The 25,473-nt window shown below is 43.9% G+C and overlaps 2 protein-coding genes across 6 annotated transcripts; both read left to right on the top strand.

The window, feature by feature from the left end:
• The first annotated feature begins 7,539 nt into the window (after positions 1–7,539).
• Positions 7,540–14,533, top strand: LOC128274294 (sodium/hydrogen exchanger 7). 5 transcript variants are annotated; one of them, XM_053012432.1, is made up of 14 exons: positions 7,540–7,961; positions 8,335–8,651; positions 8,729–9,015; positions 9,100–9,347; positions 9,430–9,632; positions 9,703–9,814; positions 9,882–10,035; positions 10,119–10,170; positions 10,476–10,505; positions 10,979–11,038; positions 11,400–11,503; positions 11,579–11,687; positions 11,761–11,868; positions 12,814–14,251. In XM_053012432.1, the coding sequence occupies exons 1-14, from the start codon at positions 7,697–7,699 to the stop codon at positions 12,886–12,888; spliced, it is 2,124 nt and encodes a 707-aa protein (XP_052868392.1). In that variant the 5' UTR covers positions 7,540–7,696; the 3' UTR covers positions 12,889–14,251. The 5 variants fall into 5 exon arrangements, with proteins under 5 accessions (XP_052868392.1, XP_052868393.1, XP_052868396.1 ...); XM_053012433.1 differs by lacking the exons at positions 10,979–11,038; positions 12,814–14,251 and adding an exon at positions 14,423–14,533; XM_053012436.1 differs by lacking the exon at positions 10,979–11,038 and having other exon boundaries at positions 13,130–14,251.
• A 2,574-nt stretch (positions 14,534–17,107) lies between these two features.
• On the top strand, positions 17,108–25,023 carry LOC128270573 (anaphase-promoting complex subunit 1). Its single transcript, XM_053007983.1, has 5 exons — positions 17,108–17,131; positions 17,207–18,504; positions 19,802–23,932; positions 24,045–24,411; positions 24,487–25,023. Exons 1-5 carry the CDS (start codon positions 17,108–17,110, stop codon positions 25,021–25,023), a joined length of 6,357 nt encoding a protein of 2,118 aa, XP_052863943.1.
• The last annotated feature ends 450 nt before the right edge of the window (positions 25,024–25,473 follow it).

Genomic DNA, 25,473 nt, shown 5'->3' with positions numbered 1-25,473 from the left:
TGGTGTAATTGGAGATATTATTTATTTAGGAGTTGACGCTGCTGAAATTGGCATTGAAGTTGTTGAAGCTTTTGAATTATTAGAAGATATTTCATCTGCTACTGGGCCTGTTGGTGCTGCAATTGAAGCTGTGGTATTTGACGGTGCTGACATTTATATGGCGGTAAAAAGATTAGATAAGATTGACCAGATTATCCATCTCAAAGGAAATGAAAAGTTCATAGAAGGATTGCGTGCTTTATTCGGTATGCAACCTGAACAATATAGAAGAACTATTGGGGGAAAAGCAACTCTATAACCAATTAGTTAAACAAGGACTTGAGTATCTACAACAACATGATGGTATTCAAAAGTATGTCTTTCCTACCGGTAAGTCAGTTGTGGATACTTGTCGTAATGTGCCATATAAAACAAGTGTATGTGACATGGTGGATTGAATGGTGGGTGTTTTAAATCACGTACAGTTACACGTTACGCTGAAAAGTGTACAAGCAAATATGAAATTGATTTAAATAATACTGTTGTGCTAAATGAAAAAAGAAATGATATAAAATGGAGCAGAACAAAACCAAATAACCCAAATGGAGGACAGTTGTTTTGTTTACCACATGGTAATTATAGTCTTGCTCTAAGTTATGGATTCTACTTATGCAAAAGTGCTATTAGAGTTGCTGACTCATCTACTACTAAAACTGGAAATCATACTCTCATTAGCTTAGGTGAAGGCGATGATTATGCAGAAAGATTTAAGGATAGCCCTTATACTTTTTTAGTAACGGGCGGACCAAAAAACCTCTATGGAGAATCTAAAGAAGATATATTTGTTTTTCAAGGAGATATTGTAATTTTCTTGATAAAAACACTGTTACAATATCTCCTTGAAAAACAAATATATCTTCTTTAGATTCTCCATAGAGGTTTTTTGGTCCGCCCGTTACTAAAAAAGTATAAGGGCTATCCTTAAATCTTTCTGCATAATCATCGCCTTCACCTAAGCTAATGAGAGTATGATTTCCAGTTTTAGTAGTAGATGAGTCAGCAACTCTAATAGCACTTTTGCATAAGTAGAATCCATAACTTAGAGCAAGACTATAATTACCATGTGGTAAACAAAACAACTGTCCTCCATTTGGGTTATTTGGTTTTGTTCTGCTCCATTTTATATCATTTCTTTTTTCATTTAGCACAACAGTATTATTTAAATCAATTTCATATTTGCTTGTACACTTTTCAGCGTAACGTGTAACTGTACGTGATTTAAAACACCCACCATTCAATCCACCATGTCACATACACTTGTTTTATATGGCACATTACGACAAGTATCCACAACTGACTTACCGGTAGGAAAGACATACTTTTGAATACCATCATGTTGTTGTAGATACTCAAGTCCTTGTTTAACTAATTGGTTATAGAGTTGCTTTTCCCCCAATAGTTCTTCTATATATTGTTCAGGTTGCATACCGAATAAAGCACGCAATCCTTCTATGAACTTTTCATTTCCTTTGAGATGGATAATCTGGTCAATCTTATCTAATCTTTTTACCGCCATATAAATGTCAGCACCGTCAAATACCACAGCTTCAATTGCAGCACCAACAGGCCCAGTAGCAGATGAAATATCTTCTAATAATTCAAAAGCTTCAACAACTTCAATGCCAATTTCAGCAGCGTCAACTCCTAAATAAATAATATCTCCAATTACACCAGCCAATGCTTCTTCAGTACCGTTTTTGAACTCCTTTACTTGATTGACTAAATCATAAATGACAAAGGCAGAAGTACCACGAGCAAGAAAAGGAGAAGCTACTTTGAGAGATCGACCAAGAAATACCTTTCCTTCTGAGGCTAATTTCAGTCCTTTAAGAGATGCAGTTTGAGCTACCTTGGCCTTGACCTTCCTTGACCCCCAACAATGAAATCCTTGACCACCAACAATGAATCCTGCATTTATAGCTACGCCTTGATAATTTCCATTTAGAAAATCAGCTAAAACATTCTTAGCCTTCATTCCATGCATAGTCATACCTGAAACTCTTCCCATTGTATTCAGGTGATTCATGACTCTTTGATTATTGATAAGCTTATTCACAAGACCTTGAGAATTTTCTCCAATTTTAACCTCACTTGCTAATTGAATAAGCTGAGAACGTTTCTCCTCTGGTAGATTTTCAAGATAACGAATGGAGTTTTCTCTATCGATCTTAATCGATCGATCGATCTATCGATCGGGGGGGCGTGCGTCATCTGAGTGCCGACAATCATCCGGTTTGGTGACAACGTCGTCAGCGCGCTGACGATCCGAAAGTTCGTGGCTCCATGGGAAGTTACTGATTTGGGGCGTTACACGAGCCGTAAATAAAGTATAAAATAAATTTGTTCTGTCAATATTGTTAACGCTTCGTGCAGGCTTAAAATACAAACAACGTGGTCCCCGAAATGTCAAACGTTTTTACATTCGTGTTTTTGGTCCGTGAAAATAGAAATCGAAGAGGTAAGTTGATTTCTGTATATTTAACACTAGGTGTGTGCGTTGAGAATCGAAATTTTACAATGATGGCTGTACCTGCCGATTGGAACTTTCCAGTTTTGCTGTTCATTCATCATTACCTTGTGTTGACATCAGGTAAATGATTTCAGGACGAAAAATAAATTATTTCGGTGTGCAACCCATCATTTAAAGGGTTAAAGTATGTCAACTTTTGTGCCTGAAAATGACGTTTTGCGGGGATTATTATTTTTCTGCTCCTCTTGAAGAAAATTGCTACGGAATCGAACCAAATGCTTGTCGAGACATATTTTTGGAAGATTGCAGTACTTTAAGTGGTTTAAAAAATTTCAAAATGGCAATTTTGACTTAACAAAAAAAAGCCTTGAAGGACTCCAAAACACGGACTTTCTGGTGGGACAGAAAGGTGTGGTGTTTCACAAGCTCCTAAAACCTGATGCAAACATTAATTCCGATCGCTACTGATAACAAATGCCCATGCATTGATCGAAAAACAACCAAAAAGCCGTTTGGTTATCAACAATGGATGCGCCTACCCAAGGAGCAACTATGTCCGATACAGAGTCCGTTGGACGGTCCATCGGACACTCTCGGACAGTCCTTTGGACGGTCCGAAAGACGGCAAAATTAAGCAGCTTTGCAGTCCTTTGGACCGTCCAACGGACTATGCTCGGGACTGCAAAACGGCCTATTGTCAAAAAAGCTTATTTTATAGCTACAAAAGCTCATTATGGCAAAGCTTTGTTAAAATTATAGCTCATTTCAAATATTTAAATCTATTATAGCAAAAGCCAGTAAAATTATTTTTCATAATTTATTTATTTATTTATTTTAAAAATACAAACTTAGTTACATTACCCAGCGACGAACGCACAATCGCCGGGTTTACAATATTACTAACTATTACTACGCACGCATTGCATTACAATCTATTGGTTACAAACACCAAAAAGTGGATATTTTTCCACACGATCTGCGAGGCGCATTAAAAGAACAAACAACCAGTTGTGACTATGAACTTTTGACAGCTGCGTGGTGCACGTTACGAAAATACGCGGCACGGCGAATGAATGAGAAACGAGGTAAATGGACACCCGTCACCGGTGAGCGGCTTACGAAGTGGCCACTGGTTATCTGGTAAACTGCGTGCGTACCTCTTCCACGTTCAATCCGATCGCTCGTGTGAACCACCTCGTTCATCAGAAACTGGTACAGAATGGTCGTCTTGTCGGCGTTGTCCAGTCCCACCATGACAAGCTTGTGTTCTAAAACGAAACATAAAGTAAATAAACATTAGCAAGTTACAATAAACATTAGCGCTACAACGGGGAATTGGAACATCAAACGAAAACCATTTTACGGTTGACCATTTCAGTTTAATGTTACGTTTGACGATCAGTGAATCCATGTGGCCCACAAACGACGATCAGTGTCGCTAAAAAAACAAATTAAAGAAACGGCATTTTTTTTGGGTATTTGTCACGGGTTACGAACACCGCGTTTTGGCGTTAACCCACTATCAGTGCTCAAAACAGGTCCCCTTCGTCGCTAACGACCTCACAGCAAAGGGCCCACACAATGAGCTGCAACATTACCACTGATCCACTGATTCACAATCCACTGAACCGAACTACTGATTGATAGATTATCTTACGCACGACCGTACAGTTGCTTTGGCGCAGGAATGTCTGCAACACCCTCGCCACGCATACCACGGCTAACTCGGGCCGCGGAGGCTACCTTCCCTTGTCATACCTCTTTGTCCAGTTGCTTGGCTGGGGTACTTAGCAGTGCGCGACATTAGGCCATACGGACGACGGCGATACGGTGAGGCGGACTCCGTTCTGAGCAGTGGTTCCCACGGTTGGTTTAACCCGGTCCCGAACTATTAAACCGTGGTAACATAAGTAATTTGACGACTTCATAAAAATTCCAAAATTTGTTGAAAATGTCACCGGATCATCAACCATTCCCTGGCAGTTGGTGCGCACATCGTCGTCATTCACTTCCAAGTCATCCAGCACTCGTCTAACCTACAACGAAACGGATGCTCATTTCACTAAATACATAACACATTTCTTTACACCTTACTTACCTTTATAATGTTTGAACTGATTCAAAACATATCGCCGCACACCAAATGCTCGTTCCAAAACCAAATGAATGGCAATACACCATTCATTCATGCCGTCGGGTACAGTCGCTGTGTACGTATCTGGCGGCACCGAGGATTGGCCGGGTACGCTTGACGGCGTTTTTACCATTTGTCGATGGGCCAAGTACGAAGCTAAAATAGAACAAGACATCAATCGGTGCACATAACTATAATTGTTGAAACGATTAGTTTAACTCATAACACGGAACATCCAACGAAATAAACGAAACGAAACGAACTGCACTGACCCGCCGTCGAAGTCTACTGCGTAAAATGTTTGGCAAACACACATAATACACATACACACCGGTACACCGTTCTAATGTAAACAAACAAATCGAATCTGTCAGTTTATTCGCCATAAAATAAGCCTTTTCAAAACGAAGAGCTTTAGCAGGCCGTTTTGCAGTCCGCCGGGACTGCAAATCGACGGCATGCCGTCGATAGCAGGCCGTTTTGCAGTCCTGTCGACGGCATACCGTCGATTTGCTGTCCGCGTCGACGGCACGCCGGCGATTCGAAAGCTCGTGGCTCCTTGGGTAGTAGGCCGTGGGATCAAGCACCAGGCGCCTAAAAAAGCAAAAATGTTTCATGATACTATCAAATCACTTGGATGGGAGCTGCTATCCCTCCCCACGTTATTCACCAGACTTGGCTCTTTCCGAATATCATTCATTTTCATCGATGGAACACGTATTGGCTGAGCAGCTTTTCGTTTTTCCACGAGGAAGTCGAAATTGGAACTAGTTTCCTTAAAAAAAATTCACGATTTAGGAGAAAGGATAGATAGGAGAAACGTATAGCTAGCGATGGCACATACTTCGAATAAAATAGAAATTTGCATAAAAATGTTATAAACATTTTTTGTGTGTTAAAAAATTTCGGTTCTCAACGCACACACCTAGTAGTTAAAATTTAAAAAAACATCACAAATAAGAATTTACATTATCCTCTGTTTGTAAACAAACGCTCGATTTACGTTTTGTATTTTGTTTGACAGAGTCCGCTGAGGCACAAAGGTTTTTAAAGAAGAACCTGGATTTGACGTTTAGAATTTGTTTATTTTTTACGGGTTACGGACCGTGAAACCTTCCAGTATTGTAACCATTCCTTATTCATGTGTAACATTCCTTATAGCGTTATGTTACACTATATAACATAAATCAAAGGTCGTCCGGATTTTATATCGTATCACAAACATTTCACACCTTAATCTATCGTACCTAACCAAATCTTACATTGTAATTAAATGTTCCTTTGTTCAGCTTTCCGCAAAATTGTTTTAAAAAAATCTTCCGTGTCCTTAACTGTAAAGGAATGGTCGTACTGCCAAACACAACTGTAGAATAGGTATATCGTCTTTCTATATCTTCCAAATGCTTTTTTCTTTTCATTCTCACGGTTAGCGTGGCCGGTCCATGAAAATTGTGTAAGTAAACCCCTCGTAAAAAAATGGTCGACTATTTGGAAACACACATCTCTTCCTTTTTTTTGGGTGAGCGGTTTGAGTTGTTCGGTTTTAAACTTAAACTGTGTGATAATGTTTTCGTTACTGGCATGCTTTTCAAATACATCCAATTCTTCAACCGTTGCAATTGGACTAAACCCGCTTTGGTCGAGCATTGAAGCTAACTCCACTTTTGCTTCCACGTTTAATAGTGTCTTGTGGATGTTACTCATTTTCTCCTGCATCACTGCGAGCTCGTGCAGAATCCTATCCGCGACATCTTGTTCCATCATGCTGAATCCTGATAGAAAAAATACAGGTAAGTTTATGAACCAGCTCACAAACGACAACAATTCTACTTACGTTAGCTACAGTATTCAATCACAGTTGTGGGTTCTTTCTCTCTGACAACGTTGGACGTCTATTCTGTGATAATCCCTCGTAGAACTGATGTAAGGCGTCACACCATACGCACCAAAGCAGGACGGCGAACGGTAGAGGGATCGAATAGGCGAACACTAAAAAAGCGAAAAATAAACGCCAAAATGCGATGGCCAAACGACCACCACACAAGCATATTTTATTTCGGGTAGGGATAGGGTCAAAGAAAATAGGAGAGTACGAAAGAAAGAAAGGGGGCACATAGGAGAGGGGGAGACAAGGGGCAAGTTCGAGACAATTAATTTTGCAGGCTCAATTCTTGTACATTCGCTGCCCAGAACAATCGTCCATACATACCAATCTTCGGAATGTTGTATGATGCCCTGAATAAGCCTTCGATGAGCCTTCAACGTTCTATAGTGAGAAGAGCGATTTTTAGCTTCATCCCGCAGCGGTGTAGCGGCGTCTTCGCTTTGTGCTGCCGGTTTTGTTGGTTTGCTTCGCGTGGACCTCTTTTCCGCATTTATTCGCCTGATGCTTTATCTTTATATACAGATTTTCACTAGACGATAGATCTTTGCTTCGCACCTTCAATTCGACTGTCTCTAAAATCTCTGGTTCAGTTTTTGTTTTGGATCAGTTTTCTGCCGGTAAGTTGTATGACAGAGAGAAAGTTTTGATGTATGGTATGAGCGAGAGAAGTAAGTTTTGAGAGTGAGAGCCTATGAAAGAATCATTAAAATACTAGATTTTTTGTTTATCCTATTTCTAATACAAAAATAAACTAGATAAAATCCAAAATCTGCTCACTTATTGTCTCTGAGGCGGAACAAAGCCCGGTCTATTTGTTTATTTTAAAACTATATACGAGCCTCAGATACAACCCTGAAAGAAGCACATTTTACTTCTTTCACTCAGCTACACTTTATTACGCGACCAGCTGTCAAAACAGAACGTCACAACAAAGCACTCAACATTCTTCCTTTCCTTCATAGGCAAAGTAACATTTAGAAGTCGCTATTGATTTGGCCGAAGTGGCGAAAGTTTGTCGTGACATCACCTAAGAATTGTTGAAAAGCTAGTTATTATAATTATTCCCATCATATTCTCCGGATAGCTTCAGTGATAATCCTTCCAACAATAGTAGCTTGAGTTTGCACCGAACACGGGCAACGCGTAGCGCCTTTCTAGCCATTGTACAATGAATAGGTGGCGGGAGAACCGTTCCCGATTTCGTTTATTTCCGGCGTGGATACTGCTGGTGCTAGCACAATGGTGCCTAGCATCTGTGGCGGCCGAATCGACCGATATCGAGCTGGATGCAAAGGCTAACAAGATGCACCAGATAGATTCCCTTAATCTGTTGCTCTACACTTTTCTTCTCACATTGACCGTGCTAACCATCTGGTTGTTCAAACACCATCGTGTTTCCTGGCTGCACGAAACGGGCCTGGCAGTTATATACGGTAATTAACAGTGTGCTTTCATCAAATCGGGACTTCTTTAAACGTCGTTGACCGCCGAAGCATTGCCATATACACGTTTGTTTCACATACGAGAAGTTATAGTCTGGCCTGTAAACACTTCCATATGGTGCTCTCGGATCATTTTACATTGATAGAATCGAACTCACTATCAAGCGGCTCGAATGACTAATGCCCTTTGCGCAACATCACTATCGCATTAGTGTGATTTATGGTTTACTCGTAACGAGCTATTTTTATTTACGATTCTTTTTAACAACGCGATGCATTAGCATCTCAGTGTCGCTTGTCTTTCAATGACGTAGTAGCGCAACAAAGACACTTTAATGTTGTTAAAATGCTCATTTCGCTACAGGACTCATCGTTGGTGCCATCATTCGGTACGCGGGTACCACTACGCCAATAATTCACGTTGCCGTCGAACCTGAACCGGACGTCAAGTTTAACCAAAGCCTCCCACCCGACACACTTTGGCTCAAGTTTCCGGGAATCCTTCCCCACGGATCCGATCAGCCAGTGAAAGCCAACAAAACGTATACATACAGCTTTCGGGGGGATCTGGGCAACGCCGAGGAAAACGAGATCGATCTTAAAGCTACCTTTGATCCTGAAATATTTTTTAACATCATTCTGCCACCGATAATCTTTCACGCTGGTTACAGTTTGAAAAGAGTAAGAACGTAACGGAACATCATAATCGTCAACTTTTGCATTTTAACGTTGGTTTGTTTTTTTTTGATGAATTTTAGAAATACTTTTTCCGGAACCTAGGAGCAATTTTGATGTTTGCTATAATCGGTACAACGCTGTCGGCATTTTTGATCGGAGCCCTAATGTACGGATTCGTGCAGCTGATGCCAAAGCTCAAATCAAGCTTCACGTTCCTGGATACGCTCTATTTCGGGGCACTGATTTCCCCGACCGACCCTCTGACGATTTTAGCCATCTTTAGCGACAAGCATGTCGACGTCAATCTCTATGCACTTGTTTTCGGAGAGAGTGTACTCAACGATGCAGTGGCCATTGTACTCAGTGGGTGCGTTATTGACCGATTGACCTTGGTGTCAGCCCATAGCTCCTTCGTTGGGTTTTAACCGTGATTTTATTTGGATTGTTTCAGAGCTATACAAAATTACGGTGAACACTACTCGAGCAATGGAGAGTTCGAAGGGCATGCATTTCTTCGTTCGTTGGGCGATTTCTTCAGCGTGTTCGCTTTCTCTCTATTGATCGGTGCCTCGATGGGCTGCGTTACAGCTATGATGACTAAATTCACACGGATACGAGATTTCCCGCTGCTAGAATCTGCTCTCTTTGTGCTAATGTCATATAGTACGTTTTTGATTGCGGAAGCCGCGGAGTTGACAGGTAGGTTTATGCTATTGATGGAGTTTTATGGACGATTTTGTTTAACTATTGGAGAGATCTTACGCAAATGGTTTTATTGTAGGTGTCGTAGCGGTACTCTTTTGTGGAATTTGTCAAGCTCATTATACATACAACAACCTGTCGGATGACTCTCGAATACGAACGAAACAAATATTCGAGCTACTCAACTTTCTGGCGGAGAACTTTATCTTTTCGTACATAGGCGTATCAATGTTTACTTTTCCAAAACATCACTTCGATCCTTTGTTCATCTTTACCGGTTTTGTAAGTTCTCCAACTGCTCAGAACGGACAGACGAGGTCATGAATGAATGTTGACAATGCGATATTTTCAGATGTGTGCGGCCATAGGGCGTGCTGTTAACATTTATCCACTATCCGCTCTACTAAATATTGCTAGAAAGCCAAAGATATCGTGGAATTTTCAGCATATGCTGTTCTTCGCCGGTAAAAATCACATAAAATTTGAAGCATGCATTTGAAGTTACTAACACTGGTTACCTAACCATTACAGGGTTGCGTGGTGCAATGTCGTTTGCGCTTGCTATCAGAAATACAGTGTCCGATGCGCGACACGCCATGTTAACGACGACGTCCCTAATTGTGATTACCACTGTGATTATTCAAGGCGGTGCTTCAAATTTTCTGTTAAATTGGTTAAAAATTCCGTAAGCAAAATGTTCCTGTTATCGATTTAAAATTCCTGAACTGTATATCTGCATGGTTTTCATCTTTTTTTCTCTCTCTGTAGTGTTGGAGTAGATGATGAAACTGAGGTGTTACCTTTCCAAGGAGTGCGTAGCGTAAGTATTACAAGTCACAATTCCATCACCCGACGTCCCTCGAAACCTTTCTTAACTTTCTTGTATGCATTTTGATTGGTTCGGTGTGCAAATTTATTCGCAAATGTATAATGTATCATTTAAATCAACTAGATAATTTATCGATTAAATAACAAACTATTTCATATCATATCGTTATCTTCTTAATGACTTTGAAACGTTTCATCACGAATTGGTTCAACACTCCAAACGCTCAATGTGTGCCTAATTGGCTACAACTGCTTCCCGCCAATCGAACCAACTGCCGTTAACCAATGATCTTAAAGGTGTATAATTCGATGGAAAATACTGTCGGGGTATGTTGCACTTTGAATTGTCTGTCGATGAAAGAGTTACTCTTAGGAGAGACTATTTCAAACGATTGTAATGAAAAAATCGTGAATGGTGTTAGGATGCATGGGTTTAAGTATTTATCGCCTTGTTTACAAGTGTTGTTTTCAATTATTTCACATCAGAATTCATATTTTCATGTTTGAAATGCTTCGTAACCATTGGAAATTGGTACAAAGCTAATTGTTTTTAGACGACATTTTATGGTGCAAATTCATGTCCACGATTAATGTTTTATCATTCACTTTTTCATTTGTCGTGTTCATCCGTCAATACTTGTTTATCGTTGCATTGCTTTCCATTATTAGTAGAACTGTGTAGAATTTGAATGCTTTTTAGTTTGGAACTTGTTTGAACGAAAAAAGCGTCATATCCTCCTAAACTTAATTTTTTCATAATTGTTTTTCGCGAATTCGGAACGCTTATTTGATTGATTCAGTCGCTCGATATCGGTTTGAACCTCAGTCAGCTCCAAGTTAATAGGAGAGAAAGTTCCTTGGTAAGACGATACTAGTTATGATAAAAATAACGTAGAGATACAACAACTTGCCGAATATTATTTTATTGTGCTTTAAGAATACTTTTATTATTTTTTAATTTTTTACCGTACAGTGTACTATAGCTCTTTTGAAATTGTTTTATTTATCTATTGTTCCTTTTTGTTTTTTAAAGAGTGACAGTTCCTATTTGTGTGCATTCTGCCTTTAATCATAGATGTACGATGTTCTGCATCGTGGTATATGATTTGTTGTTTTTACATAATCACATGCATGTTTGTTTGGTTTGATATTTAAATTTGTCGCAAAACACTAATTGCAAACCAGTCAATTTAAAATAAACCTTAATGTTTCTTTACAAAGGATCTTGAAAATCCCGATAGTGAGGGGGCTACTACTCCTGGCGGAACCAGAAGAGGACATGAGAAAGCTGTTCTAGCTAGATTGTGGGGAAATTTCGACACAAGGTTTGAGTGCACTTCCAATGCCACTGACTCGAGGAGACAAATTTTAGCGATAAAGTGTACATTTTTTATGGACAGGTACATGAAGCCACTGCTGACACATTCTCGGCCAACATTGTTGGAAACTTTGCCAGTTTGCTTGAGTCCTTTAGCTCGACTACTAACTACAACTGAACAATTGACTCAGGTTGGTGAAACTGCACAAATACACAAGATCTAATTCTAACGGTTGCTCTAATTAATGATTATTGCTCTGATAGGATGGCCCAACTCGCCGAGCGGATTCCGACTCGGACTTGTGCATCGACCAAGATGACCATGGTAGTGGGTCGACGGATGGCACCGTCCGTCGTAACTCTATCAATCGCGTAAGTATTCGACTCGTTTCGGATGATCGAAATACGATATTCGCCAGCTATAAGAACCGCGACTAATAACCGCTGACCCGATGATCCATCCATCGTTTTGATAGATGATAAAATGCATTCTTAACGGGCACAGAGATTGAGTAAATATTAGCTTCGGTTTTGGTAATCTCCTGCGCACGTATAAAAATGCATGACATCACAGTAACAAAGATCCCTTCTGATGGGACGCACGACACTGAGTGGGACAAATGGTATTGAAGTTTGTATTTCGATGTGCCTCGTTTATGCCTACATAAGCGTGTATTAGTGTATTTGGATTTGATAGGGTACTTATAGTTGTACGTTTAAAGTAAACTTTATATTTGTCTAGTCAATATTTTGTCCAAGAAAGAGCAGTGGAACTGCATACATTCCAAGAAAATAAACAAACTTATTGCATCCAGCATCATAACATACAATAGACACAAGAATATCATCTTAGCTCTTCACTTGTCTTGCAAGTCAAGGCATTATTAACATTTCCACGGCAGGTGCAAGGATCATTGCTGACAGCATTCAGTCAGTCTAGCGTTTACGACAAAGATAACATAGAGTTGAGATGAACACTTTTGGATGCCAAACGTAGAAAACCGTATAAAAGAAATAACACTTATATGCCCGGTTAAACACAAACTAAACTAAATTTGACATTTAATTTTTCCTTACAACATGTTGATTGAATATATCCCTGTTCTTTGCATGCATGCGCTCTACCGTTTTCGCTCCTTCGAATCTTGCCCATCTTCGAAAACAAATGCCACTCTATATCTACCAACCACATTTGATTTGCACATCTACACAAACCTTCACGACCGACTACTACCGCCACTACTTCTAACATCACCATTCTTCCTGACACTCGTCAACGCAATATATACACGTAATATAACCAAACATTTTCTGCAGCAACACCGTGACGTGGCACGAGATGCAAACGATGCCATCGGCGTGTTGAACAGTTTGGGATCAAATTTCATGTAGTTCTGTCTCCGGTTTGTACCATTGCCATCCCAGCGATGCGTAATTTTTATGTAAAGGATACTTTCTTAGTTGTGTCGGGTTATATTTTGCATGCTTGCCGCTATTTCGGTTATCGAACTAATCTATTGATTAACTAATTGACAAGCCAACGAACAGTACGTTCGACCCGTTACTTTTGTTTTTTTATACTTTTTTTTTTATTTCAATCGATTTATCTCACCTGATCGAATATTGTTTTTAGCGAAAACAAGGCGCTTAAAATACATGCTGAGTGGTCCGCTGCCCCCTTGCTGTAGAGCAACTCTGTGAAGAAAAAGCGAAAATGTGCCTAACCAAAATTACCGCATTACCACATGGTTTGCCATATGTTTCCTTCGTATTAGTTACTTAGTTTACTTTATAGTTGAACATTTTATATGTTATTTAGTTTATATTTTAAATTAATTATAAGATTATGGGTTGGGTCAAAGTTATCTCTGTGAGTTGTTCCTGTGAAATAAATAATTCTATTGGAGTTTAAAAACATAATAAATCGTAACTCAACATGTGGTATGAGCAAAGTATCAAGTGAAACAGGACAGATCTCTGATCATTGCGACTGGAAAAGGGCACAAAAATGTGCATGTAATTGGATACGTCCAAGAAAGCTTCTAGCGTTAGCGATAGGTCGCTTCAAATATTTATGATTTCAACCGCATAATTGGAAACAATCTCATGCTTTGTGTCAATGTTCCTTTCTCAATTTGAACAAAGGTACAACTACAAAGAGACATTCAGGTTCGATCGGAACATCTCTGTTAATGTTTATCAGATTTTACTTTATAATTCCTTGTTATGTCTGCTCTACTAAATTAATGCGAACCGTGAAATGCAAATACAGTGAATATTTTGTGCGTACGCCTGGGTAGCTGATTATTGTCGGTGTACTTAGAGTATATAGAAGTAAAATTTTAATTGAAATGTTCACTTATAAAACAAAGAAAAGGAACGTATAACGGCAGCAAATACGCTGGAGTTTTAGAGCATGGTTAACAATGAAAAATGAATGACTACGTTAACTAGTAGCGTTGAAAACTGTTTCTTATGAAATAATTAGCAAAAAATGTTTCACAATACCGATCGAATTACCTACATTGTCCGAAAGATTGCGTCATTCTGGAGCTGTTAGGTTACATTCTTTCTTTATTTTACAAAGTGATGTGTAGGCAATCAAAAAAGAGACTAATGTAGGTAAAATGTCACGACCATAAGTTGTAGGTTTAGTCAGCAAGATAATAAATGGTGCTTGGTGAAGATCCTGCGAAAAGTGTACAGTGGCGCATGGAAAATTCAATGTAAAATGAAATACAATGATATTATATTATCAATTTTTCATTGGCTGATCTTATATCGTTCTTTTTCTTCTTCTCTTTCTCTCTTCCAATTTCGTGCATTGTGCACTCGTTGCTTCACTTCTCTGTTTTCACCTGTTTTGGATACCAAACGATCGATCGATCGATGATAAAATCTTCAACAAACCAATCCGACTCCGCAGCTAGAAATAATAGATGACAGTGTTTATAGTACGTCCCACATTTCCTCTACCAGTATCACCAACCGTATCGTACAAGGTCGAAGAGCGGGTGGTAAAATTTTCCACTTCTAATCCCAGCCATAAATGGGTCTGTTGGACAGCAGGAAAATATCCGATATTATAGACTTTAGTGTGATCAATTCGGTCATGTATAAGTTGTCAACATTCCATAGCATAAGTTGTTACCAGCTATGGAATCACCCCTCACCATATATCGCTCATTCTTCAATACTTTGTGGCACATCCATGATGGGTATGATGACGAAATAATAAAATAAGACTCTACTTTAATAAATGTGTCACAAACTCTTTATTAATAGAGGTTTATTATGAAATTTTTTTTTTCTTTTGCACCCGCGTAACATTTTTTTTGTTAGAGTGCTATTCCATGGTAAGGGTAAGATGAAAAAACTGCAACAAAGTAAAACACCATATTTTTTTCATTTTTGTTTAAATTTTATTGAATGAAAGCAAACAATGTCAGAAATAACATAAAATTTAAGAAAAAATTTAGATTTGTTTGAGTTGGCCACCTTTGGTACGAATTATGGCCTTCAAACGGCCAATGAAACCGTCACACGCTGCCCGAAATTTGCTCTGCGGTATTTTGTCCCATTCTCGGCGAAGCGCTTGCTTGAGGTGATCGACAGTTTGGTATTTTTTAGTGCCAACCTTGCTTTCCAAAATACCCCAGGCACAATAATCCAACGGATTGGCATCCGAAGATTTTGGTGGCCATTGTGCGGTGGAAATGAAGCGAGGAACCTCATTTTTTAACCATTCCTGGGTGGCGCGTGCTGAGTGCGATCGTGCTGAGTTCTGTTGGAATGTCCAAGGTTTGCGGCCGAAATGTTTGCGTGCCCAAGGCTTCATTGCACCTTCCAGAATATTTTCGCGATAATATTCGGCATTTATTTTGACGCCACGATCGATGAATACGAGCGGAGAGCGCCCATCGGCTGTTACGGCGGCCCAGACCATCACCATGAATCCCTGGATAACGAATGGTTTCACATCGGAGAAAACCAAATTCGGCAGTTCACCACTTTCGGCCAAGCGAAGCAAGTTTTTGGCTCTTTCGAGTCTATCTTTTTTTTGTGCATCGGTAAGATCTTGCACTTTCTGGATCTTCAAGGGCTTTAGTCCAAGCTCGTTTTTCAATATTTTCCGAATAGAAGTTTGCGATATGTTCAGCTCACGGGCCATTCTTCTGCCACTGCGACGCGGATTTCGATCAAGTCGCTTCTTCACCTTTCGAACCATTTCTGGTGATGTTGCTGTTCGTTTTCGTCCACTGCCTTGACGTCGGGCTACGCTACCAGTATCACGGTAACGAGCGATGGTACGAGACACGAAAGATTTATTAACATTTAAATGCTGGAGAGCTCTAACGATAGCCACTTGTGGTTTTCCAGCCAAATATAATGAAATCACACTGTTACGCTTCAATTCCATCACGAATAACTTTTCTTCTGATAAATTCCCACCAAAATGCTTTTGTACGCCTGTTAACAATATAATGAACTGTCACTGGAATAAATCTGACAGCTGTCGGACGAGTGGTTTAGAAATGACAGCAGTCTGAAGTTGGTTGCAGTTTTTTCATCTCAACACGTATACATTCTTTGTGTAATGCGTTAAAAATTAAAATAAGTATTCAAATGTGTAAAACGTGGAGATAGATAAGTGTAATAGAATAGAGGAATCACTTTCCGAAGGTTTGCTATTCCGTTTTACAATTCCATCATCGCCTCTTATTGCTTGCGATCGCTCAAAATGGGTTTTCAGCAATCGATAATATCCATAAGCATTGCCAAACGAATGTTTTTTCCCTTACGCTGTTATTTGTGCAGCGATTCAAGCTTTCATTTTTGTCGAAATGTCAACGAACAATGGTTGCACTGTTAATTTTTCCTTACCCTATGAACCAGAATAAGTTGCTGCAACCTTTTCCTTTGGCCGCGGAATTGTAAATCAAATTTTCATTCAATTGCCATGCTTCGCAAAGTGTTGATGTAATGTAATCATCAATGAAATACCCACCTACGTTTCCAAATCGTACGAAGCCATTAAATAGATTTTGATTGAATCGCTTTTTCAATTCCTTTGGAATATCAATTGTCCGCAACAGACTTTTTGAACTATGCCCAACTGCCTAATGAGCATGATCGAAACTCTCTGCCTAGTGAGTCTGAAACAATGTTTGCATCGTTTGTATACAAACACAATTTACCGAATATCAACAGAACGTTCTTTTCTGGTTATAGTTTCCAATTTTCATCTTTGAACAATTATTTCAATCACGTTAATATTTTTTCGATTCCATGAAAATCAATCGCTTTTGGCTCCGTTCCCTATTTATTTAAACGACAAATCGTCTGTGAAACATATCAACAAGAACAAAATAAAGAGGAAAAAGCAATGGACTGTCAAAACTCATGCCACTTGAACGGTCTATGGCGGGCATTAGCCGGTTGGTGTACCGCCTAATAAAAGCGACTCAGTGAATTTGCCGACCGTTTTACATACGTACCGTTAAACCGCTGTGTCGTTTGCGGCAGGCATATAGTCTCACAGCACATTGGTTCGTGCCTGTTATGTCCCGGGTTTTCGAATATTGCAAATCTGGATGAAAAAAGCGAAGTAATGATAACCGCCTCAGAGCCACTGGTAAGTGTGTTGCTGCTTTCACCAGTTTCACCTGCGTCAGCTGCACGAAGGTTTTTTCCATTCCTCGCTTTCTAGGAATTCATTCCACGAGGCCGTCAGGCGGTGGAGCAACACACTGGACCCATCACCGCCAGGCAGGTCCCGCCGGCTGAATTCTTGCTGCTGCAGCGTATGCAAGATGTAAACCTTTCGCTTGACGAGGAAAAATCAGTGGACGAGTTCTACACGCTGCGTGCCTTACCGATCGGGTCGTCGTCGGGACAGCGAAATGAGACCCCGGCTGGGAAACGTTATGGATTGCAGGCCATCGCGCCATTCCATTGCACCGAAGAGGAGTTGTATGTGCGTGGCAGTACGGCCGTCTGGACGCGTAACGCGGGCGGTAGTGCCATCGCTTCAACCGGTCTTCTGCAGACTGCTCTAACCTGTGACAATGCCATCAAATTTGCATTTTTTGCTCCGGCGCGCTTTCTCGTTCCGGATACGGAGTCTCCTGCCGGAAACCCGGGGGATCCCGGTACACCTAGGACCGGCATCTGTCTCGTGGATCGTGATGTGTTGCAGGTGTACTGTGACACCGGTGAAACCTACGCCGCCAAGGTGGAGTGCCCAATTGCAGCCGTTTGGCTTCTACCTTGCGGCATTCTGTTGGAAAAGGACCCTTCCCGGTCGGTGCTGGAGACGGAAGCCATCCCGATGCCGCGCCTCTTCACTCTAACCTATCCGACCGACGACATGCGACCGGTTCTGCTGCAGCACGCTTCCAGCAGCACCTCGTACCTTACGGAACCGCAGTACCGTGTGGTGTTTACGTGCGAACAACTGGAGTTGGTTCTGCTTTACGACAAGCAACGGGACACGCACTTTGTGTGTCGGTTGCGGCCAGCGTCGGAGTGTCCACCACCTTCGGAATGCCCTCTGCAAGGATGCGGAAACTACAGTGCGGGTCAAAAGTCCAGCGTCGGGGGTGGAACTTCCGCTGGCGGTCAATACATCACACCGTCCACAAGCATGTACAAAAGCTCACTCCTCGCGCGCCATCATAACGCATCGACCACTCAGCGAAGTTTGGCTTCCAGCCGTGTGCACGGAACGGACTTGGGTGGCAGCGGTGGCGCTGCACGGGACAGCCGAGACGCCAGCCTGGATGCATCGACAAGTAGCATGGTTGGCGGTGGTGGTCGCGCCTCGTCCAGTCTCGCCATGTCGCAGCTCTCCTTTCTGCAGTCGATGCTGTGCGAAGAAGTGAACGATTCGCACGATCATCGGCGTTTCGGTGTGGCCGAACCGTCGAAGCCAATCACCGCCGAGTACGCACTCAAGCACACCTGGACTGAAGAGCACACCAGCACCAAGGGCTCACCTTACGGATGGTAAGTTCTTTCCTACCATTCGTTTACCAATACTAGCGTGTTCAATAAGTTTTGCGCCTCGATACCAGAGAGGGCTGGTAGGAGTCTATTTTTTTTTGTTGGATTGGTACACTCTTCAATTGAACGTATGTAAAGTTTAATTTCAATCGGTCACTTACTTTTTTTTTACAAGCCATTTAGTATCGACATGTCACAGTATTTTTCACAATGGAAAAAAACCAAGTATCGTGCAGTCATTGAATTTTTATTTTTGAAAGGTTTAAAAGCAAAGGAAAATTATGAACGAATGTTGAAAGTGTATAAGGACTCTTTACCTTTAATTAGGCAGTTAAAAGGGGCAGTTATGAGTTTAGACGTGATCGTAGTAGCCTTCAAGACGATCCATGTCAAAAACGTCAAAAAACAGACACAACATCGGAAATCGTAAAACAATACAGAATATCGTTTTCGAAAATCGTCCAATCACTGATACAAATTAAGTACAAGACCTAGCCAACTCATTGAGCTGTGTAACCAATATTTTGACTGAAGTTTTGGGTTCCTGAAAGCTGTTTGCAACATGGGTGCCGCATTTGCTACAAACGAATTCGAATGCATCTATCTTGACAACATTTAAAGCGTTTTCGATAGGACAAAGTGGATTTTGTGCATCGAATCATCACTGTGGATGAGACTTGGGTCTATCACCATGATCCTGAATCAAAACAAGAGGTTAAGGAGTGGTTTGAATCTTTTTCTTCGGTTCCGAAACGAGTTCGTCCAGAAATTGCCTGAAAAGATGTTAGCATCAGTTTTGTGGGATGCGAATGGAATTTTGCTAGCGGATTACTTGCAAATTGATAAAAAAATAAATTTTGACTATTTTTGTAACATTTTAGAGCAACTGAAAGCAAAAATTCGTGAAAAAAGACCCGCTCTGCAGAAGAAAAAAAAACCTCTTTCATCAGGGCAATGCACCCTGTCAGAAGAGCATTTCGAAAATGGCAAAAATCCATGAATTAAAGTCCGAATTGTTGGAGTATCCACCGTATTCACTAGATTTGGCTCCTAACGACTTCCATCTGTTTTCAAACCAAAAAAAAATCGTGCGCGGAAAGGGGTTTTCATCAAATAATGACGTCATGACGTTGTAAAAAAAAAAGTAAGTGACCGATTGAAATGAAACTTCACATACGTTTATTTGAAGAGTGTACCAATATCACAAAAAAAAATCAGGTTCGTAGCAGCGCCCTCTGGTATCGAGGCACAAAACTTATTGAACACGCTAGTAATTTAAATGTTTTCTTCATTACTTTAGTGTCGCAGAGGCAGCGACGTTGGGTTTTCTGCACACCGATCTGGTTGATAATCGATACCTTTGCTACTTGCGTCCTAAAAAAATGTGCCTAACGCTACTCCAGTACGAGCCGGCCACCAGCGTGATCTCCCGGAGCCACAAGATATCGGCCCGAGCGGCAGTTGCCATTGAGCGACTCAACATGATCGTCGTGATCGCACCATCTGGCAAGCTGATGCTGTACAGCGGGCCAAGCAGTGTTGGCAAGCTTCACATGACCGGTCCACTTACTGGGTGTTTTCTCACTTCTACGACGACCACAGCAGGAACGGCCACCACCACTACGGCGTCAGCAACGAACGCTCCCTTATTTCATCCACCTCATCCAGCACCGGGTGCTCCGCCAACAGTACCGTCGTTCGGTGCGCTACCCCGTCGGAGTAGTTTACTGCCGAATGCAACCGCTCACGTGGACAGCAAATTCGAGGAAGAGCTGCACCTGCTGTCTCCAGTGCGGCCCCTTGGTGCAACAACCAGTTCGACGGTCGCTTCTTCATTTGGTTCCACCTTTCCGCACTGCACGACGCTGCGCGATGCCATCGATGATCGGTTTACGCTGGTGTTTGATAACGAGCGTTTGTATCGGGTTACATTACCACCGGTTACCGAGTCGCAGCTCATACGGCGCGCCCTCATCGTTCTGCGGCATGTACTGCCCGACAATATTGCTCTCGAGTTTTTCATCCGTTGGTACGGGGCACGCAACGCACCTGGATCGCAGGAATTTAGTACACACCAGGAGTGGGAGCAGTTCCGGGGCTTACTCTTCATAATGCTAGGCCGGCCACCATCGCCGGGTTCCCTGTGTCCCTCTTCGCCTGGCGAAGAACCGAAGAAGCGCCGTAAAGATGAAAGCCATCATGGCACTGGCAGTGATTGGGAGTTTCTGTTGCATCACGCCACTTACCGAAGGGCTACGAAGCCTACGCCTAAAGCCTACGAAGGAACATCTCCGAGAGCTTATCAGCAGCACGACCAGCGTCCCCTGTATCCACACCTGGCGGAGCTATGGCAGGCGCTGCACTTACTTTACGAAGACTTTCGGCTCGATAAAGGATTCCGCGACGAACAGGCCCTACTCGGCGAGTTTCTGTACAGCTTGGCATCGGATGCTCAGATCAGTGCCTTTCAGGAGCACTACATCAACGACTTTCCTAATCTGGCCGTTTGCCAGCTGCATAGTCACGGATACCGCATCACGGATCCCACGGTTCTGGCTCGTCTTCTGGCCGCTGGTTCCCGCGGTGAGCCCGAGGGCCCGAGGGTGATTCCGCACGTGCTCCGCTATGCGGAGGATCTCGTGTATCGTGGCATCAATCCAGACGAACAACTCGACGCCTTCCCCTGTCTGCCGGGGATCAATGATCTTAGCCGGGACATGCTGCTGCTGATGGCTCTGATCTATCGCGTTCGCAGTCTCACGCCGTGGATCAAACAGCAGCTCGAATCGCTCGCTATTCCAATCGGCGATTGGACCACCGCCACTGACGCCAATGAGAATGACAGTTCTGCGGCGGGATCGGGATCGCTTGCCGGTCTCACGATTGTGCGTATTATGATCGAGCGGGGATATACGCGCGATCGTATCGATCACCTTCCGCCCGCAATCCGGTACGTGTTGCTCCAGTGTCTCGAATCGTACCGCCGTCAGCCGCAGCACGGGCTGACCGGTAGTGTCTACGAACTGTTGATGCGCCCAGAGCTGAACGCCCATGCGGTGCGGGAATCGGCAAACTGTTTATCATCGAAAACGGCCGCGACAATCGATGATGCGCTCATTCAATGGCTAACGGATGCCAGCGAACCGGACGGTGGTGGTGGCGCTGGAGGAACCGGTGTCAGCATCGGTGTTCTCGCTGGTGGTAGCTCGTCTTCGGCCAGCGGCAGGGATGATGGTGGCGGTGGCGGTAGCTGTAGCGGTGGTGCTGGTTCTAAGCTAGAACCGGACGATGGGATGGATGGATTGGACGGGCAGTTACTGGCACTTCGTTTCCCCGACGACAAGCGCATCGAAGACGTACGCTCGTTCCTCGACAGTTCGCAGCGCGTCCTCATCGATATTCCACAGGCTCCCAGTGTTTCCGATCATGACTTCCTGGAGGACCAAGAGAAACGTCTGTACGCCATTTCTTTGCGCACAATGGCCCTTCCCGTGGGCCGGGGCATGTTTACGTTGGCCACTTACCGACCACAGGAAACGCAAACAATGCCCATACCGAAGCTGTGTCTGTCCGGGAAGGAAGCGCTGCGAGGGGCCACCATTGAGATCCATCAGATCGAAGTGCCGACCAATATGGGCCTGTGGCCCTCCTTCCACAATGGTGTGGCCGCCGGTCTACGTATCGCGCCCAGCGCACCGAACCTCACATCCACGTGGATAAAGCACAACGCTCCGGGGGGAACGGGGGGAAAGTCGACGGGGGCAGGAACTGCCGCAGCTATCCATCCCGAGGCGGTCACTGAACACGGCGGGTTTTTGCTAGCCCTCGGGTTGAGTGGTCATCTGCGGCACCTATCGCCGAACAGCATCTTCGATTATATGGTCAACGGGGACGAGATGGTGCGGTTGGGTTTGCTGCTTGGCCTGTCGGCGACTCACCGCGGTACGATGAACCTCGTCACGACCAAGCTGTTGTCGGTGCACATGGAAGCGTTGCTTCCACCGACGGCCGTCGAACTGGACATTTCGCAGAACTTGCAGATTGCAACACTCATGGGCGTCGGGCTGCTGTACCAGGGCTCTGCGCGGAGCCACATAGCGGAGGTGTTGCTGCAGGAAATCGGTCGTCCACCGGGCCCGGAGATGGAGAACTGTGTGGAGCGTGAATCGTACTCGTTGACCGCGGGCCTAGCACTCGGACTGGTGACGCTGGGTGAAGGTGATCGTTCCACGGTGTTGCGGGACCTGGAGCTGCCCGACACGCTGCACTACTACATGCACGGTGGTGCCCGAAGACAAGTGGAAGGTGCGCAGAAGGAAAAATACAAGCTCCCCTCGTTCCAGATACGCGAAGGTGGAACGGTAAACATTGACGTAACGGCCCCCGGCGCTACGCTTGCCCTAGGCCTTATGTACCATCGAACAGGCAACGAAGCAATCGCTGGGTGGTTGCAGCCTCCTGCGACGAACTACGAGCTAAGCTACGTACGGCCGGATTTGCTGCTGCTGCGAGGCATCGCTCGTCACCTAATCCTCTGGGATGCCATCGAACCAACGGCCGCCTGGGTCCAGCAGCATGTCCCACCGGTTCTGGACCAAACCGTTGCCAACGTGGAGCGTTATCACGAAGCCTACCGAGCCGGGGAAGGCAGTGGTGGGGCACCACCCGACCTGGGGCCCGGTACAACTGGGCAGCCGTCGGACTGGTTGAATTTGCCGCTGTCGAAAAGTGAAGGCGAAATCTATTGCCAAGCGTACTGCAACATACTCAGCTCCGGAGCGATAGCCATCGGACTTCGGTACGCAGGAACGGCCGATCCGACGGCAACCGACACGCTTTACGACTACCTCAGCTACTTCATAACGGTACGCCAGCAGGCCCCGGTTGGCAAACTGGCCGGCAGCCAGGCGGTCGAGAACTGTACCATGATGGTGCTCCTCTCGCTGTCGCTCGTGCTCGCCGGTACCGGGGACTTGCGTGTCCTCCGTGTCATTCGTATGCTGCGGGCGCGAGTTGGGCGTTGCTACGTCACGTACGGTTCCTTCATGGCGATTCACATGGCACTCGGGTTTCTTTTCCTCGGTGGCGGCCGGTACACTCTCTCGCGATCCCCGGCGGCCATTGCCGCTTTAGTGTGTGCCCTCTTTCCCAAGTTTCCGACCTACAGCAACGATAACCGCTACCATCTGCAAGCGTTTCGTCACCTTTACGTGCTGGCGCTGGAGCCGCGCCTCCTAGTGCCACGTAGCATCAGCGATGCAGGGCTCTGTCTATGCCGTATCGAGTATGTTACTCGTGATCGGCCTAATGCGTGTGTTCGGGTGATGGCACCGTGTATGCTACCAGAGCTTGCCACCCTCGTTAAGGTGTGCATCATCGACGATAGCTATTGGCACATCTGTTTCCACAAACCCAATTGGCATCTATTGGAGTAAGTAATTGTAACGGTAACGGCCGTAACCGTAATTCGCTGTCAGACAATCTGATCAGACAAATCGGTTTCTCGATCGTCGTTACTCTAACGTGTCACCTCAACCTCACAGGAAAATACTGCGCTCGTGCGGTTATGTGGAGGTACAGCAGCGCGTTGGCCGGCTATCGCGCATTGAAGATCCCAGTCGCCAGAGGACACTTCGGTTACAAACACTCACGAGCGGGCGCCGAACACCGTGGAAGTTCGATCCTCAGCAGCTGCTCGAGTTTGATTCACAACCGATGGTTCTCAGTTTGGTCCGCAAGCTACTGTTCCTGGGCCACTGCAGTGGGCCACTGAACGAACAGTTGGAACCTGACCGCCTAACAGCGGCCACTGTTGATGGAAACACGCTGCAACTCCTGGTGCCATTAGTGTCCGAGTGTGTTATGCATGATCGCATCCACGCACTGTCGATATTTATGGATCTTAGCAAGGTAAACATTCGTTCATATAAACGTTGTGCAATTCTTGTCTTAATAATTGGCTGGTTAACCTTTTTTGTGTTATAGATTTTGATCGAGTTCAAGCGGAATGCAAATACCGCAGACGCCTGGCAAGTGCGACTGTTCATGGCCATCATTCACAATCAGCTACCGTTGCAGGATCCCATTGCTGATAGGTTGCTAAACGATGATATTCTGCGTTCGTTGATCAATCGCATCTGGGCGGAGTGCGAGCGTGAGTTGCCACGTTACGCTTACCAAATGAAACGTTACTTGGGCTTTGGCGGGCATTCTGGGCAGCAAACGTGGAAAACGATAGCGGAACATTTGTGCGAGCTTGTCCCCGTCAGCGAATCATGCTCCTCAAATCTAATTGCCGCGAACGAACGCCGGGAAACAGAACTGGCCGCCTTATTACGTCTTATTGTGCTCTATGATTTGCCTCATGATCTACTTCGGAATTTCGTCTCCAACGTATTTCCAGGCGGGTCACCGCTGGCGGATGAGCTACGATTTCGGTTGGACATTCAAACGAAGCTTCCGACACGCTCAATTGACCTCATCGTCCGCTTATTTGATGCTGGTTTCGAAACAGCTTCTTAGAGCCGTGACAATTGCGTGAAAAACAAGGCGCTGGATGAAATAAATGTCATGATAAATTGTTTGCTAATCAAGCAAGATGTTCAATTTCTTAAGTTTTCGCATTTGGGTTATTGATTGGTCTATTTTGCAGATAGGTTTTTCTGTGTTAGCCGTGTGTGTCCATATAAGTGTATATGTGTGCCGTCTCGGCGAGAGGGGTGAATTTGTTTGGGACCTCTGATTCGCGATAACCGGCCAACAGGCAATCCACAATAACCGGCGGCCAACGCGCTGCTGTACCTCCACTGATATCCGCTAATGTTCTTCTCCGCTGCAATGGTGAGGGCTATCACTTCAAAAATGGAAGTGTGATCAGGGACCTTGTTTGCGCGATGGGACACAATCATTTCTGATAAAGGTATAAAAATCATAGACCAGTGCTGAGGAGGACGCGCAGGAAATCGGGAGCAA

This window comes from Anopheles cruzii, chromosome 3 (assembly GCF_943734635.1).
Source record: "Anopheles cruzii chromosome 3, idAnoCruzAS_RS32_06, whole genome shotgun sequence".
In the NCBI taxonomy this organism is placed as follows: domain Eukaryota; kingdom Metazoa; phylum Arthropoda; class Insecta; order Diptera; family Culicidae; genus Anopheles; species Anopheles cruzii.
Note: the sequence above shows the minus strand (reverse complement) of the source record. Positions and strands in the feature narration are given on the sequence as shown.

Excerpts from the sequence above, each read along its gene's own strand:
- LOC128274294 (XM_053012432.1), top strand. The coding sequence starts at position 7,697 with ATGAATAGGTGGCGGGAGAACCGTTCCCGATTTCGTTTATTTCCGGCG. Across the intron at positions 11,504-11,578 it reads TGGGGAAATTTCGACACAAG|GTACATGAAGCCACTGCTGA; the intron begins GTTTGAGTGCAC and ends TTTTATGGACAG. Across the intron at positions 11,869-12,813 it reads GTCGTAACTCTATCAATCGC|CAACACCGTGACGTGGCACG; the intron begins GTAAGTATTCGA and ends CATTTTCTGCAG.
- LOC128270573 (XM_053007983.1), top strand. The coding sequence starts at position 17,108 with ATGATAACCGCCTCAGAGCCACTG. Across the intron at positions 17,132-17,206 it reads TAACCGCCTCAGAGCCACTG|GAATTCATTCCACGAGGCCG; the intron begins GTAAGTGTGTTG and ends CTCGCTTTCTAG. Across the intron at positions 23,933-24,044 it reads CCCAATTGGCATCTATTGGA|GAAAATACTGCGCTCGTGCG; the intron begins GTAAGTAATTGT and ends TCAACCTCACAG.